This window comes from Nansenia antarctica (assembly GCF_963989245.1).
Source record: "Nansenia antarctica genome assembly, chromosome: 4".
Taxonomy (NCBI): Eukaryota; Metazoa; Chordata; class Actinopteri; order Argentiniformes; family Microstomatidae; genus Nansenia; species Nansenia antarctica.
The window spans coordinates 41151212-41169382 of NC_137689.1; the positions used below are offsets into that span (position 1 = coordinate 41151212).

Below are 18171 nucleotides of genomic sequence, written 5' to 3' on the forward strand. Positions count from 1 at the left end.
TTGTTGATTTATCTATATTGTTGTTTTATCTTCATTGTTGTTTCATATCTATTGTTGTTTTATCTCTATTGTTGTTTTATCTTCATTGTTGTTTCATCTCTATTGTTGTTGTATCTTCTTTGTTGTTTTATCTCTATTGTTTTTTAAATCTCTACAGTTTTTTATCTCTATTGTTGTTTTATCTCTATTGTTGTTTAATCTTCATTGTTGTTTCATCTCTATTGTTGTTTTATGTCTTTTGTTGTTTTATCTCTATTGTTGATTTATCTATATTGTTGTTGTATCTTCTTTGTTGTTTTATCTCTATTGTTTTTTATCTCTATTGTTTTTTATCTCTATTGTTGTTGTATCTTCTTTGTTGTTTTATCTCTATTGTTTTTTTTTATCTCTATTGTTTTTTTTATCTCTATTGTTGTGGTATCTCTATTGTTGATTTATCTTCATTGTTGATTTATCTTCATTGTTGTTTCATCTCTATTGTTGTTTTATCTCTTTTGTTGTTTTATCTCTATTGTTGTTGTATCTTCTTTGTTGTTTTATCTCTATTGTTTTTTTTAATCTCTATTGTTGTTTTATCTTCTTTGTTGATTTATCTTCATTGTTGTTTCATCTCTTTTGTTGTTTTATCTCTATTGTTGTTTCATCTCTTTTGTTGTTTTATCTCTATTGTTGTTTTATCTTCATTGTTGCTTCATCTCTTTTGTTGTTTTATCTCTATTGTTGTTTTATCTTCATTGTTGTTTCATCGCTATTGTTTTTTTTATCTCTATTGTTGTTTTATCTCTATTGTTGTTTTATCTCTATTGTTGTTTTATCTTCATTGTTGTTTCATCTCTATTGTTGTTTTATCTCTTTTGTTGTTTTATCTCTATTGTTGATTTATCTTCATTGTTGTTTCATCTCTTTTGTTGTTTTATCTCTATTGTTGTTTTATCTTCATTGTTGTTTCATCTCTATTGTTGTTTTATCTTCATTGTTGTTTTATCTCTTTTGTTGTTTTATCTCTATTGTTGTTTTATCTTCATTGTTGTTTAATCTCTATTGTTGTTTTATCTTCTTTGTTGTTTCATCTCTATTGTTGTTTTATCTCTTTTGTTGTTTTATCTCTATTGTTGATTTATCTTCATTGTTGTTTCATCTCTTTTGTTGTTTTATCTCTATTGTTGTTTTATCTTCATTGTTGTTTCATCTCTTTTGTTGTTTTATCTTCATTGTTGTTTCATCTCTATTGTTGTTTTATCTCTAGTGTTGTTTCATCTTCATTGTTGTTTAATCTCTATTGTTGTTTTATATCTATTGTTGTTGTTGTATTTTCTTTGTTGTTTTATAGGGCTCTGCACACAGCGTGCGATTTCTGTTGCGCGTCAACGTTCCATTTTGAAGTTTGAATGGAAGTCTATGAGAAAATCATAAAACATCGCATCCCAATGCACACAGCGTGCGATGCTTGGAAATGCGATGTTCTCATAGACTTCCATTCAAACTTCAAAATGGAACGTTGACGCGCAACAGAATCGCACGCTGTGTGCAGAGCCCTTATCTCTATTGTTGTTTTATCTTCATTATTGTTTTATCTTCATTATTGTTTTATCTCTATTGTTGTTTTATCTCTATTGTTGTTTTATCTCTATTGTTGATTTATCTTATCTGTGGGACAGACCATCAACCATAATATCTGTTAATAATATAACACAACAATATGATCTTTTTAGTAAATCTGCCCCCCCCCCCTGTGTCAGAAGATCTTCAGGAGATAAAAGCACAACTAGCTTATTAGCAGAATGCAGCCACAGGCTGGCTGGAACTGCTGCATCATGTTAGATCACTCATTACTAGGAGGAAGGGAAGGAGGAAGAGTGCTTTTAAAATATATTTCAAACCAGGGTTGTCTAATGCAATGTCCGCTCACCTCTCCTCTGTGTGTGTGTGTGTGTGTGTGTGTGTGTGTGTGTGTGTCTATCAGGTAGTGTGTTACCGGCTCACAGGGCTGTCCTGGTGGCGCGCTGTGATGTCATGGCAGCCATGTTCAGTGGGAAGTATGCCGAGGCCCGGAGTAGAGTAGTGCCGATCCACGGGGTCTCCTCCGACACCTTCCTGTCCTTCCTGGAGTACCTCTACACTGACACCTGCTGTCCAGGTGGGTGTACTGCAGTGCTACAGTTACCCTTGTGCCTCATTCCAAACGGAGCCCCTTTCCCTTAACAGCCGTGCCTTTTTTATCTACTAAAAGAGCCGCCTCGGGGGTCCTCTTTACAGTGCTCAAGCTGCTATTTACACACAACAACCACTAGTTGGCCACTTGTAAATTAGCCTGCTTCCTACACAGAAAAACTGCAAAATAGCTTTATATTAGCTTATCCTGATGTGATTTTGAAAATGTAAGGATACTGGGTGATAGAACTCACATATCCAGGAAAAGTCATGAAAGGAGGGTCCTGAAATTTTATAGAGTGCAAAGATATGACATTTTTCTTTACTCACAGGGGTCAAATGACCCCTCATGGCTACACTCCCTGTAGATCTGAGAGGATGGGGATAGGCAGAAGCAACGTGATATTAGCTCCACTTTCTCCTTTTATTGGTCAGTTCTTGGTATCCTTTCCACCATATGGCTTCCACCTGTCCAATCCTCTTTGATCTCCACTAGTGTACTAGGAGTGGGTGTGTGGGTGTTTGGGTGTGTGGGTGTGAGGGTGTGTGTCCAGCCAGTGTGTTGCAGGCCATGGCCGTGCTGGTCTGTGCAGAGATGTACCAGATGAAGCGTCTCCAGCACCTGTGCGAGGTGTGTGTGTGTGTGTTTCTCCCCTACTGTAAATAATAATAAATAAATAATTACTAGGTTTAAGCAAAACTGTTGGGTGGAATACCCTGCTGGGGTGGACTACACCCAGACTACACCCGGACTACACCCAGACTACACCTAGACTACACCCAGACTACACCCAGACTACACCCAGACTACACCCAGCCTACACCCAGACTACACCCAGACTACACCCAGACTACACCCAGACTACACCCAGACTACACCCAGACTACACCCAGCCTACACCCAGCCTTGATACCCAGACTACACCCAGACTACACCCAGCCTTGATACCCAGACTACACCCAGACTACACCCAGACTACACCCAGACTACACCTAGACTACACCCAGACTACACCCAGACTACACCCAGCCTTGATACCCAGACTACACCCAGCCTTGATACCCAGACTACACCCAGACTACACCCAGACTACACCCAGCCTTGATACCCAGACTACACCCAGACTACACCCAGACTACACCCAGACTACACCTAGACTACACCCAGCCTTGATACCCAGACTACACCCAGCCTTGATACCCAGACTACACCCAGACTACACCCAGCCTTGATACCCAGACTACACCCAGACTACACCCAGACTACACCTAGACTACACCCAGCCTACACCCAGACTACACCCAGACTACACCTAGACTACACCCAGACTACACCCAGACTACACCCAGACTACACCCAGACTACACCCAGACTACACCCAGACTACCCCAAGGCGAGCATGTAGAACGTGTGTTCTAGTCAGGCCTGCTGACCTGAGGCAGATGAGACTCAGCAGCCATCTGGTTGACTGAAACCTCAGCGTCTCTGGGGACACTCAGACAGAATTTGGATGAAATTTAATTTAATTAGATTTACTGACCCAAAAAAATCTGTGGTGCTTCATCTGCATTTGTGATCCTCGGGGTTGCGCTGTCCAGTGATTTCCACCTTGTTTACATGATTATTTTTAAACATGTTGGCATTTAGCAGACCGTGAGCTTAGAATGATAAGGTTCTATCTCCGTTTAGGGCAGTTCAGAGATATTGAGCGTCAAAGTTTTTACATTCCCTTATGTTTTGTGAGATGGAACCTTTGTATTTTATGAATTACTAACTCAAAAATGTCAACATTTTAAAAATAACACCACACAGGCATTAATAAACACCTAATGGATCTGATTATGTAAAAAACTCAAGTTTGACAAAATTGGAGATAGAACCTTATAATTCTAACGTCACGAGACGCCTTTATCCAAAGTGACTTACAACAAATACATTTGAGTAAGTGAATCTATCCACCAGTCATCAGGAAACAGTCATCTATGCTCAGGCCAGGGGCCGTTGGCAGTCGTCGTGCTAGAAGAAGAAGGAAGAGTCATGTTTTGGCACCTTGTCCTTCTAACCTGTAATCAGTGTGAATCTGACTGAAATGACCTTTTTTGCATCAACATTATCAACAAAAATGTTGCACAAACTCAATCTTCAATCTTCTCAACATTAAAATAAATAAATGATTATTTAGTTTATGAAATGTACTTTGAAAGGCAATTATTACAATGAAAAAAGTGTTGAGGGCATTTCTATGATTTCCAACTAGTGGTTTCGTTCGATTTCAGTCAGACTCTAAGGAGTTGCAGCATTCCAATGCCTCTTTAAAACAGTCGTGCTGCAGATTATCCAAGAGCTGTGTTGACATTGTCATTGCACCAGGGCTGTGCAGTGCAGCAGACTCCTACATCATATGGATGTTATGTCGTAACCCCTGGTTATATCTGGATATGTCCAACAACAGTTCATTTTCCATACAAATGTGTTGCTATGTTTTGCCTACTGAACATGACCCTACTGTGGTTAGCAACACAACGTTTGTCTGAGCCACCTGTTCCCCATTACCTCCATCTAGACGCCCCAGAGGCAGGGCAGGACACAGCAGGGCAGGACACAGCAGGGCAGGACACAGCAGGGCAGGACACAGCAGGGCAGGACACAGCAGGGCAGGACACAGCAGGGCAGGACACAGCAGGACAGGACACAGGGTCTGCAAACATGAGCAGACATGACTTAATCACTAATTATAACTGAATAACTGTACTAGTATAGTTAAACCTGGTATATTACCCCCCCCCCCCCACACACACACACACACACACACACTCACTCAAAGATGGCGTATCCATGAGTTATTAAGAGGCCAATAGTGTTGCCAGAGGATTGTGTAACACAGACAGACAACCGTTCTTACATTTTCTACCACGAAGAATAGACAAGCCTGTAGTCTATACAGTGTAATTCCAAACAATCTCTTTGTTCGTTCCGTGCGCTCCACTAAACCATACAAGCCCCGGGTATTCAGGACTCAGTCGTGGTCGGGGTGAATCGGGATGATGTCACAATGCACTGCCACTCACGCTCTCCTCTGTTCTCAGGGGAAAAAACTGAAAAAAAACGGAACCATTAAAATAGCGGGTTCAAAGTTCTAGCTTTGACACTTTTTAGTACATTTTGGGACTAGAATAGATAGATGTCCATGACTACTGCACAGGCCCCACAGTCCCTTTTGAACAGTAAAAGTTGTTTTTTCGCTTCAGTTCCTCTTTTACTGTCAGACTGCCTAGAGGGGGGGGTGTTTTACTGAGAGGTTTGACAGCCCCCCGGGGGTGATGGGATGAGAGAAGACCGAGAGCCATTTGAGGGGATGCTTCCATGATACGATGGATGCTTTGTCTGAAGGTTGTGTGTGTTACAGTGCATGATGACTTTGTTTTGTAATTTTACTCTGGTTAGACAGCTGAGACTAATGTGTTATGACTGATAGCAGCTGGCTACATTTGACAGCAGTGTGTGTGTGTGTGTGTGTGTGTGTGTGTGTGTGTGTGTGTGTGTGTGTGTGTGTGTGTGAGTGTATGTGTGTGTTTTAATAATAGGGGGACATGTTCAAAAGGAGTCTGTGATGTGTCTGATGCTATTTTTAATGTTTCTGGATTATGGGACAGTGAAGGTATTTTTGGAAGAGCATGTCCTGAGAGTTTATGTGTGTGTGTGTGTGTGTGTGTGTGTGTGTGTGTATGTTATGGTCATAGGAAAGAAACTGTATGGTGACAGCCCTGTGTATGTGTGTGTGTGTGTGTGTGTGTGTGTGTGTGTGTGTGTGTGTGTGTGTGTGCGTGTGTGTGTGTGTGTGTGTGTATGATATGGTCATAGGAAAGAAACTGTATGTTGACAGCCCTGTGTATGTGTGTGTGTGTGTGTCCAGCCAGTGTGTTGCAGGCCATGGCCGTGCTGGTCTGTGCAGAGATGTACCAGGTGAAGCGTCTGCAGCACCTGTGTGAGGTGTGTGTGTGTGCCTACCTACAGAGCATGCCCAGCAGAGAGCTGGCCTCCACCGGGATCAGCGTGGTGCGCCTACTACGCAGGGCCAAGGTGAGTGTGTGTGTATGGTTGTGTGTGTGTGTGTGTGTGTGTATGTGTGTGTGTGTGTGTGTGTGCGTGTATGTGTGTGTGTGTGTGTATGTGTGTGTGTGTGTGTGTGTGTGTGTGTGGGTGTGTGTGTATTGTGTGTGTGTGTATGTGTGTGTGTATTGTGTGTGTGTGTGTATGTGTGTATATTGTGTGTGTTCGTGTGTGTGAGTGTGTATTGTGTGTGTGTATGTGTATGTGTGTGTGTGTATGTGTGTGTGTGTAATGTGTGTGTGTGTGTATTGTGTGTGTGTGTATTGTGTGTGTGTGTGTATTGTGTGTGTGTGTATGTGTGTGTGTGTATTGTGTGTGTGTATGTGTGTGTGTGTGTGTGCGTGTATATATTGTGTGTGTGTGTATTGTGTATGTGTGTGTGTGTGCGTGTGTGTGTGCGTGTGTGTGTGTGTGTGTGTGTGTCAGACTGGGTTCAAATACTGTAGTACTATACGGAGCCACACCTCCACTACATATGACATTTGTATTGAGTTGTATTTGTATATGTGAACACGACGGGATTCATCAGTCTGTCTGGACACATCCTCCTTGTGTTTCAGCCACGGGGGCGTCATTGTGTTTCAGGTTCATATAGCATCATAATGACAGTTATAGCTGTCATAAGGTTCAAATAGCATCATAATGACAGTTATAGCTGTCATACGGTTCATATAGCATCATAATGACAGTTATAGCTGTCATACGGTTCATATAGCATCATAATGACAGTTATAGCTGTCATACGGTTCATATAGCATCATAATGACAGTTATAGCTGTCATACGGTTCATATAGCATCATAATGACAGTTATGACCTGTCAAAAGGTTCATATAGCATCATAATTACAGTTATGACCTGTCATACGGTTAATATAGCATCATAATGACAGTTATAGCTGTCATAAGGTTCATATAACATCATAATGACAGTTATAGCTGTCATAAGGTTCATATAGCATCATAATTAAAGTTATAGCTGTCATAAGGTTCATATAGCATCATAATGACAGTTATGACCTGTCAAAAGGTTCATATAACATCATAATGACAGAGTTATGACCTGCCATAAGGATCATATAACATCATAATGACAGAGTTATGACCTCCCATAATTCTTTTTAACATTTTTTAGGGCTTTTATGTACATTTGTATGTACTTTTTTATTTCAGTACTTATAGGGAACTGTTGTGTAAATAGTACCTACAGCAGGCACGACTTACTAGAAGTTGGTGCGCAAAACGAGAGGACAGTAACAGCGGAGTTCCTGAAATAACAAAAAATTCCTCACGATATCGCCCGATCACGGGGGAAGAACGGTACACAGTCCCGACCCTGAGGTGCAAACGTCGGCGTAGGGACCGCAAGCAACGCCGGGGCCGCAGGGGAGGCCTGCTAGCTAGGCTGAGGAGGTGCCCGGACAAGCCAGCTTTGCCGAGTATATTCCTCTCTAACGTAAGATCCCTAGCTAACAAGATGGACGAGCTGAGACTGCAGGTAGCTACCAACAACACTGTGGGGGATAGCTGTGTGATTATTCTCACAGAAACCTGGCTCAGCGCTTCCATTGTTGACTCCGCGGTCGCGTTACAAGGCCGCTCGCTTCACCGAGCGGACAGGACGTTGCTTAGCGAGAAAACGCGGGGGCGGCCTGGTCATATCTACGAAGGACAGCTGGTGTTTAAACACAAAAACTGTAAGTAGCCACTGCTCCCCAGACCTGGAATACTTGACTGTTAAATGCTGACCCACATACCTCCCGAGGGAATTCAACGCAGTGTACATAACAGCTGTTTACATTGCACCAAGCGTGGATGCTAGCTTAGCATTAGCCCGGCTACATGACGTCATCAGTGGTGGACAGAGCACAGATCCTCAAGCAGTACACATCATAGCGGGGGACTTTAATCATGCTGACCTGAAGGTAGTATTACCCAAGTTTTATCAGCATGTTAAATGTGCAACAAGAGGAGATAACACACTGGACAAGGTATACACCAACATCAAGCTTGCCTACAAAGCTAGACCGCTAGCTCATCTAGGCATGTCTGACCACGTGTCCATCCTCCTGATCCCAGCCTACACTCCCATGAGGAAAAGTGCTCCCATCACCACTAAGACTGTCAGAACCTGGCCAGCAGGGTCTGCTCCACTGCAGATCTGCCTGAATGACACCTCATGGCAGGAATATGAGCATGAGGACCTGGAACAGTTCACGTCGTCGGTTCTGAACCACAAAGTGAACTGCACCAATTCAGCCACCGTGGACAAACGTGTCCGGGTCTACCCCAACACGAAGCATGGATGACTGAGAAGGTCCGACAACTGCTCAAGGAGAGGAACAACGCCTTCTCAGCGAAGGACAAACTGCTGTACAACACCACCAGGGCTAACCTAAACCGTGGCATCCGGGAGGCCAAGGCAGACCACAGAGAGAAGATTGAGGAATGCTTCCTGAGCAATGACTCCAGGCGGGTGTGGCAGGGGGTTCAGCACATGACAAACTTCAGAGCCAACAGGCTCACAGCCGCTGAGGGCGACCCACTGCTGGCGGAAGAGCTGAACTCCTTCTACGCCCGGTTCGATGAGGGGCGAATGGAGGTAACCACAACACAAACACCACTCTCTCCAGCTCTCAGCAGCCTCACCCTCACAGAGCATGAAGTGAGACGCGTGCTGAAGGCGGTGGACCCCAGAAAAGCCTCAGGGCCGGACGGCGTCCTGGGACGGGTGCTGAGGGACTGCGCCGACCAGCTGGCCGGGGTTTTCACCAACATCTTCAACCAGTCCCTGTCCCAGGCCACCATCCCACCCTGCCTGAAAACCTCAACAATCATCCCAGTCCCGAAGAAAAGCACGGTGAGCTGCCTAAACGACTACCGCCCGGTGGCACTCACACCAATCATCATGAAGTGCTTCGAGAAACTGGTCCGGGCCCACATAGTCACATGCCTCCCGCCCAACCTGGATCCATACCAGTTCGCCTACAGAGCCCACAGGTCCACAGAGGACGCCATCGCGACGACTCTCCACTCCACTCTATCCCACCTGGAGAGGGGGAACAGCTACGCGAGACTGCTCTTTGTGGACTTCAGCTCTGCTTTCAACACTATCCTTCCAGACAGGCTAGTGACCAAACTACTAGACCTGGGACTATCACACTCCATCTGCGCATGGATCAAGGACTTCCTGTCTGACCGCCCCCAGAGAGTGCGGGTGGGCTCCCACACCTCCACAGCCCTCAGACTCAGCACTGGGTCCCCCCAGGGCTGCGTGCTGAGCCCCATCCTCTACAACCTCTACACCCACGACTTCACCCCCGTCCACCCCAGCAACTCCATCATAAAGTTTGCAGACGACACCACCGTGGTGGGCTGCATCTCGGGGGGGGACGAGGCGGCGTACAGGGATGATGTGGAGCAGCTGGGCAAGCTGTGCAAGGTTAACAACCTGCTGCTGAACCAGTCAAAGACCCAGGAAATCATCGTGGACTTCAGGAGGAAAAAATCTGAGGTCCAGCCCCTGCTAGTCGATGGAGGGAGCGTGGAGAGAGTCTCAACTCTCCGATTCCTGGGGGTGCACATACAGGATGACCTGTCCTGGTGGACCAACACAGCAGCCATCATCAAGAAGGCACAACAGCGGCTCTACTTCCTGAGAGTCCTCAGGAAATACCACCTCAGACAGGAGCTGCTTGTGACCTTCTACCGCTGCACAGTGGAGAGCATCCTCACCTACTGCATCTGCGTGTGGTTCTCCAGCTGCACAGCCGCAGAGAGGAATAGCGCTACAGAGAGTCGTGAGATCGGCCCAAAAGATCATCGGCGCCCCCCACCCCTCTCTGGAAGAGCTGTACAACACACGCTGCCTCAGGAAGGCCTCCAAGATCTCCAGGGACCCATCCCACCCTGGGAACGAACACTTTGTTCGGCTGCGCTCAGGCAGGCGGTTCAGGACCATGTTCGCACGGACAAATAGACTGAAGCTCAGCTTCTACCCTAGGGCCATTCAGGCCCTGAACACAGCAAAGACCTAGGTTCTAGGCCCTGGACAATCTAGACAATTTGATGGCAGCTACTATATTGTAAACATAAGTGCAATATTGAAATACAACTGTGAACATTTCAAACCTGCTAACTGCGACACTTTAAATGAATGTGCAAAAATACTATGTGCAATATGACAACCCTTGTGTACATAAGGTTCGGATACAGGAAAAAGTTAGGATATTTATAGCATAGCATAGAGTACAGCACAGTGTTTTATTGTATAGTATAGTAGTATAGTATAGTAGATAGTGTACATAGCCTTTATTTATGTAACCCTGGGGCCTCAAGTGCCCCCCCCCCCCAAAAAAAAAAAAAAAATCTATATATATATAAAACTAGCGCGGCCGACCCCAAACTAGCGCGGCCCAAAATAGCGCGGCATCAACTAGCGCTGAATCAAGCGGCGGCCCCCGTTTATACTAACACATGGGCTGGCCCAATCACATGCTTAGGCCCTGCTGTCCATCGGCCCCCTCCCCCACTCTGATCCCTCGGCCGACAACCCAAGTGCAGTGTCATGTTCGTAGATAAGATAATGAAAGTGGGTGCCCAGAAAATTAGGGAGAAAAAAAGTAAGAAGCTAGCAGAGGATGCCTCAAAATGTCAGAAACTGACAGATATGTTCTCTGGATCGACTGTGGGGGCTAGGCCTACTACAGATACAGCAGCCATGTCTCATCACCGTGGAGTACGTCAACAGTGAGTGAGTACACTGGTTCACACTTGCATTGGTATACTTGCTGTCCATGTCACTTACTCCGCTCTATAGGGGTTTTTACAAATGGTATATTCAACAGACTGCCAGCATGTTGATCGGCGGTGTCGGACCGATTGTGTTGGGCCGGTCTGAGCCACATGGCAGGGCCTAATTTTTGTCCCAGTCCAGCCCTGATCACAGGGCGTTAATACAAACCTCATTCACCTGCGTTCAATTCCAAGTATATTTGGTATTTATAGAAGGAAGCACGTACGCAACTTTAAACCATCTCAGCCCGTTTTATAAATAATGCTCACGTCCGTTTAGAAAAATGTGCTTACATGAAAGTCAAAGATGACGTTCAAGTACTTTTTTATAAATGAGGCCCGAGGACAATTTTAGTATCCCCTCAGCGTCAGTGACTTCAGTGTCAGTAAAAATGTCTTTGCATGTGTGCGTGCCCCCTCGCACCTTGAAATAGCAGTACCACGTTCATTGATAAATGACATAACGTATGGAAAGAGGGGAGGGCAGTTTTAGAAGGGGGACGATTTTTACTGTTTTCATCCCGTCTCAACTCGAGTGCTGCTTATACTGTAATAATATAATGGTCTTATTCTTATCAGGTGACATTGAAAACAGGATTGCGAACTCCCTCTGCGAACTCCCAGACACTGGAGAAACTCCAGTATAATTTAGTGCGTGGCCGGGCAAGGTCCGTTGTGGAACGCACTAGGCATGTTGAAGGGGAGATAGGCAGCTCCGGAGGGATATAAAGGAAGACTGAAATACAGTCTTAAACATAAGTTCCCTTTAAAGTTCCCTTTAAATCTTGAATTAAACTCATTTTCTCGGCAGATAACAACATCGTTAATTTTATTACGAGCCACTTAAACTTCGCATGAATTACAGTAGGCAACGTTTTTCCAGTGCGGCTCACATGCCTGTAATAACTCCGCATAACCAGTAGGTAATGTGCGTAAGCAAATGAATACTCGACGTAGAGCTACGATCGTTTCCACGGTCAAATTGACTCACGTTGAAATTGTATAAATCACTACGTTGACGTGGTTTTCTACGTACGACACGGGTAAGATCAACATTTGATCTAAGCACGTTCTATAAATGAGGCCCCAGCTCTTTTCCCTTTTTTATTTTACCCTTGGACCTCTTGTTTTTTAGTCTTTTTTCCAAGCACCAGGGGAGCCCCCCCTCCTAAATTTCGTTGTATGGTACCTGTACTGTATTAATGACAATAAAGACCATTCATTCATTCATATAGCATCATAATGACAGTTATGACCTGTCAAAAGGTTCATATAACATCATAATGACAGAGTTATGACCTGCCATAAGGTTCATATAACATCATAATGACAGAGTTATGACCTCCCATAAGGTTCATATAGCATCATAATGACAGTTATGACCTGTCATATGGTTCATATAACATCATAATGACAGAGTTACAACCTGCTATAAGGTTCATATAGCATCATAATGACAGTTATGACCTGTCATAAGGCTCCTAAAGCATCATCCCGCGACCACATCACTCCTGTCCTCCACTCTCTCCACTGGCTCCCCATCCCCATGTTTCAGCCACGGGCCCATCATTGTGTTTCAGCCACGGGGGCATGGTTGATGCTGTCATTGACCTGCAACAAGGGGCAGACACATCCACTGACTGATGCTCCTAGTGTGAACATGCTGACATACTATATAACTCGTCTAGCAACCTAAGCCATTTATATTGTTTACATCAAAGTGTGTGTGTGTGTGTTTGTAGTCTATACATCCTTATCCTCTCCTTCCTCTCCCTCTCTCCCTCTCTACCTCTCTCCCTCTCTACCTCTCCCTCTCTCCCTCTCTACCTCTCTCCCTCTACCTCTCTACCTCTCTACCTCTCTCCCTCTCTCCCTCTCTCCCTCAGTGCCACAACGCAGAGCAGCTGTACGTGTGGCTCCTCCACTTCATCGCCAATAACTACCTGATCTTCAGTCACAAGCCTGACTTCCTGGAACTCTCAGGTGAGTTATAGCCGTCACCTCTGCTGGCCGACTGGCCCCACCACCTCTACACCAACATGGCAGTCATGCTGCCCGATCACGTCTCTTCACAACACTGGCTCCCCGCTGGTGGAATGAGCTTCCCACAGCTGTCAGAACTGCAGAGTCACTACCCATCTTCCGTCGTAGACTGAAGACCCATCTCTTCAGGTTACACCTTAACTGCTCCTCCTGAGACATCTACTGCCCCTCAGCACTGCGTCTCCTGAAGACACCCGCTTTTCCCCTCTACTGTGTCCCCTAAAAACTTCTATTGCCCCTCTTGTACTGAATCTCTGTTTCTCCAGTGTCCAAAAAAATAAATAGTTTAGAAGAAGGTGTTAGAGGAAGGTTTTTCCTTCTATCAATGGCCTGAGCTGGATTACTCTTCCAGCTACGACTGGTGGATTGATGATTCACTTGCTTAGTATTCAAATGTATTGATTGTAAGTCGCTTTGGAATAAGGCGTCTGCTTAATGCCAAAAATGTAAAATGTAAATGTCACAAGGCTCATATTTACATTTACATGTTTGGCATTTAGCAGATGCCTTATTCCAAAGCGACTTACAATCAATTCATTTGGCTAAGCAAGTGAATCATCAATCCACCAGTCGTAGCAGGAAGAGTAATCTAGCTCAGGCCCGGAGCCATTGGCCTCAGTGATAGAAGGAATTATTATTATCATTTTTTTTCATATATAGACACTGGAGAAACAGAGAAACAGTACAAGGGGGGTAGTAGAAGTCATAGGGGACACAGTGAAGGGGAAAAGCGGGTGTCTCAGGAGACGCATTGCTGGGGGGTAGTAGATGTCTCAGGAGGAGTAGTTAAGGTGTAACCTGAAGAGATGGATTACATATAGCACCATAATGACAGTTATGACCTGTCATAAGGCTCATATAGCATCATAATGACAGTTATGACCTGTCATAAGGCTAATATAGCATCATAATGACAGTTATAGCTGTCATAAGGCTCATATAACATCATAATGACAGTTATGACCTGTCATAAGGTTCATATAGCATCATAATGACAGTTATAGCTGTCATAATAATAATAATAAAACATTAGACGTATATACCGCTTTTCTAGACACTCAAAGACGTCATAAGGTTCATATAGCATCATAATCAAATCAAATCAAATCAAATTTTATTTGTATAGCGCATTTCTTACAAGATGCAACTCAATGCGCTTCACACAATGAAAATGTTCAGTCAATCAGTCAATCAATCAATCAATACTGACAGAGCCGCGAGCAGGCAAAAGTAAAAACCTGTACACTATGTAGCCAAGAAAAATTCCCTTGCAGCCCTCTACACATAGAGCGACTACTAGCCAGTTTGCCTACCAGTACCCAGCGGTGGGCCCCCACACCCCCCCCCAGGGAGCCCCCGCCGCCCCACGCACCCAGCCCGCCCCACCACCAACACACCCGGCCCAGCAGGTGCCCGGCGGCGGAACAGACCAGGCACACGGGGAAGCCGGGGGGCCCCAAGGGGAGGCCAAGGACCACCGGCACAAAGCAAGCAAGCAAGGGCAAAAACCTGTACACCATGTATCCAGGAAAAATTCCTTGCATATTATCGGCGTACACACTGTCCATAAATTTAGTGTTATATCTGCATCGTTCTGCATCCAGCATGGTCACAGGTCCTGCCAAAAGAGAATCTTAAGCACAGTTATGATGCAACAACACAATAAAGACAATAAAGATGACAGCAATACAACCTGATGGTGGTCCTGGTACACCCTTGTACCGGTTCCAATACTGCTCTAGGTGCTACTGGGAGCTGACAGTGCCTCATCAGCACCCGGGTCCATTTTCCTGTCAACACAAATCTCAAAACACGAGTATGGTGTAATGGCCTAGTGATCCTAGTTCTATAATATCCAATGTCTCCCTTAGTATCAAAAGGCGACATTGAATAAGTAGGTTTTGAGGTCACGCTTAAAAATGTCCTGAGTTTTAGACAACCTCAGGCCCTCAGGTAGGGTGTTCCACAATCTAGGAGCATATATGCTAAAAGCTGATCCTCCAAATCTCTTTGTCCTAGCCTCTGGCACTATTAAAAGTTCAGTGCCACTAGACCGTAGGGGTCTAGCTGGTGTGTATCTTATGAGCATGTCCACCATTCCTAAATTTCGTTGTTTGGTACCTGTACTGTAGCAATGACAAATAAAATAAAGTCCATTCCATTCCATTCCATATAATTGGGTGCATCACAGTGGAGTGATTTATAGACTAGTAAAAGGATCTTAAAGTCTATTCTATGACTGACAGGGAGCCAGTGTAGTGATCTCAAGACAGGTGTGATGTGCGCTCTTCGTTTGGTCCTAGTAAGGACACGAGCAGCAGCATTTTGAACCATTTGTAGTCTATTAATCATTTTTTGGGGGAGACCTGTCAGGAGAGCATTACAGTAATCTAGCCTACTAGTAACAAACGCATGCATTACTTTTTCAGTGTCTGCCTGGGAGAGAAATGATTGTACCTTAGTGATGTTTCTTAGATGGTAGAAGGATGTTTTAATAGTATTATTAATATGAGTTTCAAAATGTAGATCTGGGTCAATTATGACACCAAGATTCCTAGCCTGACACTTAGTGTTAAGAGCTAGTGTTTTCAAGTGTGCAGATAATTTCTCTCTCCCAGTTTTCTCGCCAATGATCAATACCTCTGTTTTTTCTTGATTGAGTTGGAGAAAGTTTTGTGTCATCCAAATATTAATATCGGCAATACAATCTATCAGGTGGTCGATCATCTTGTAGTCGTTGGGAGTTACTGAGATATAAAGCTGAGTGTCGTCAGCATAGCTGTGGTAGTTAACGCTATGCTTCTTGATAACAGAACTGAGGGGTAGCATGTATAGGCTAAAAAGCAACGGTCCTAAAATGGACCCCTGGGGAACTCCACAGATTGTGCTATAATTGTTTTTTTGGTAATTTTTTTTTTGGTCACCAAGGGCTACAAAGTAGTCTCGGTCAGCCAGGTAAGTCCTGAACCAGTTTAAGACCGGACCTGAGAGGCCAACCCAGTTTTCAAGTCTCTCAATAAGTATGGAATGGTCTACCGTATCAAAGGCTGCACTTAAGTCTAAGAGTACAAGAATCGAGAGGTTTTTCGAGTCTGCATTTATCCTAAGGTCATTAGTTACCTTAAGCAAAGCGGTTTCTGTGCTGTGGTATGATCGGAAACCTGACCTATTATTTAAGTCTATTCATGAAGCTGTTTATACGCTGCCTTTTCTAAAATGTTGCTTAGAAAAGTGAGATTGGATATTGGTCTACAGTTTTTTGGATCAGAAGGATCTAGGTTACTTTTCTTCAGGGTGGGTCTAACCAGGGCAGTTTTAAGCGCCGCTGGAAATATCCCTTTAAGTAGGGAGTGATTTACAATGCCTAGTATGTCATCAGACACAGATTCAAAAATGTTCTTAAAAAAGGTGGTAGGAATAGGGTCAAGAGGACACGTAGACGGTTTAAGCTGTGACACAATTTTACCTAATGTTTCCGTACTAATCATGGTGAACATGCTCATAGTCATGTTCTGTGGTGGCGGATCTATAGTGTTACACAAACCTAGTCTTTCCTGAGTAATACACATTCTAATATTTGTTATCTTATCCCTGAAGTGGGCTGCAAATTCCTCGCATTTGGTGACAGAGGCTGCGCCGTCTAGAGTTCTAGGAGCAGGGTTTACAAGGCAATCAATTGTCGAGAACAAGACCCTGGGGTTATTCTTGTTTGTAGATATTATATTTGAGAAGTGATTTTTTTCTAGCATTTCGCATTGCCAAGTTAAAGGCAGATAGATGTTCTTTAAAAATATTCTGATCAATCTGTAATTTGCTCTTTCTCCATCTGCGCTCAGCTTTCCTACATGTTCTCTTTAGGAGGTTTATTTCACTGTTTCGCCATGGTGCTCTCCTCTTGGCTCCAACCTTTTTTAGTTTGGTAGGTGCCAGGGAGTCTAGGGCCATTTTTACTTTATTGTTAAAGGTAATTACTAAGTCGTTTTCACATAACGTGGGAGTTGTGTGGTTACTGTTCATTAAAGCTTTGAAATTCTCAGCCACTGCAGGGGTAAGATAACGTTTTTTAACAACACGTTCAGCATTGCTTTCAGCTTTACGTGTTACAATGGTAAAGAAAATACAGAAATGGTCAGAGAGGGCCAGGTCGCTGATACCTGATATTGAGACCTCAAGACCCTTTGTAATCACAAGATCAAGGGTATGGCCATGATTGTGAGTGGGTTCATTGACATGTTGGATAAAATCCATAGATTTCAAGAGGTCAATAAAATCCCTAGCCCTCAAGTCAGCCTCATTATCAACATGAAAGTTAAAATCACCAGTGATAATAATCCTATCATAGTTGGGATGGATAATGGATAGGAACTCAGAGAAGTCAGGTAGGAAGGTAGGGGCTGGTTTCGGCGGCCTGTATACAGTTACCGTTAGAATAGGTGGTTGGCATGCCATAACTGTGGCATGATATTCAAAGGAGGAGAATATATCAAAGGATATGCTCCTGCAGTTTAGGTTATTTGAAGCTATGGTAGCTGTTCCTCCCCCCTTTTTTCCATTTCTGATTGATTGGAAAAAACTGTAGTTGGGGGGAGATGCCTCAATAAGGGCTGCTGCTCCATTTGTATCTAGCCAGGTTTCTGTGAGTAGCATACAGTCGAGTTTTCTATCACAAATGAGCTCATTTATGATCAATGTTTTTTTGTTCGATAGGGACCTGATATTCAAAATTGCCATGGAGATGTCATTTTGACACTGGGACTGACTCGAGGGAATACTTAATGAAATGGGTAATACGTTTCTCAAATTTGCGCCATGTATTACCTTATTTGTGGTGGTGGGAGTCCGATGGGAGACAATAGTCTGGATGGCATGTTTGGTGTTAGAGGAATGGATCGGACTCATCCCACATCAGCGTCGACAGGGCACCGGCCAGGTCCAGGGCTGGACAGCGAGGTCCATGGACATGGACAGCAGGCGGGCACCATACCTGTTTGGGTGAAACCTATCTCTCGCAAACAGCTCATGACAGTTATGACCTGTCATAAGGCTCATAGCATCATCCCGCGACCACATCACT

At 44.2% G+C, this 18171-nt stretch overlaps 1 protein-coding gene across 1 annotated transcript in view; it reads left to right on the forward strand.

Moving 5' to 3' along the window:
- The window catches only part of rhobtb3 (Rho related BTB domain containing 3), a gene marked incomplete at both ends in the record, with an annotated part of 92540 nt that overhangs the window by 72530 nt on the left and 1839 nt on the right, over positions 1–18171 (forward strand). Inside the window, 3 exons of the mRNA XM_080529357.1 lie at positions 1968–2137; positions 6066–6232; positions 12941–13037. Of these exons, the coding sequence (XP_080385483.1) occupies positions 1968–2137; positions 6066–6232; positions 12941–13037 (434 nt within the window). The remainder of the gene's footprint in view (positions 1–1967; positions 2138–6065; positions 6233–12940; positions 13038–18171) is intronic.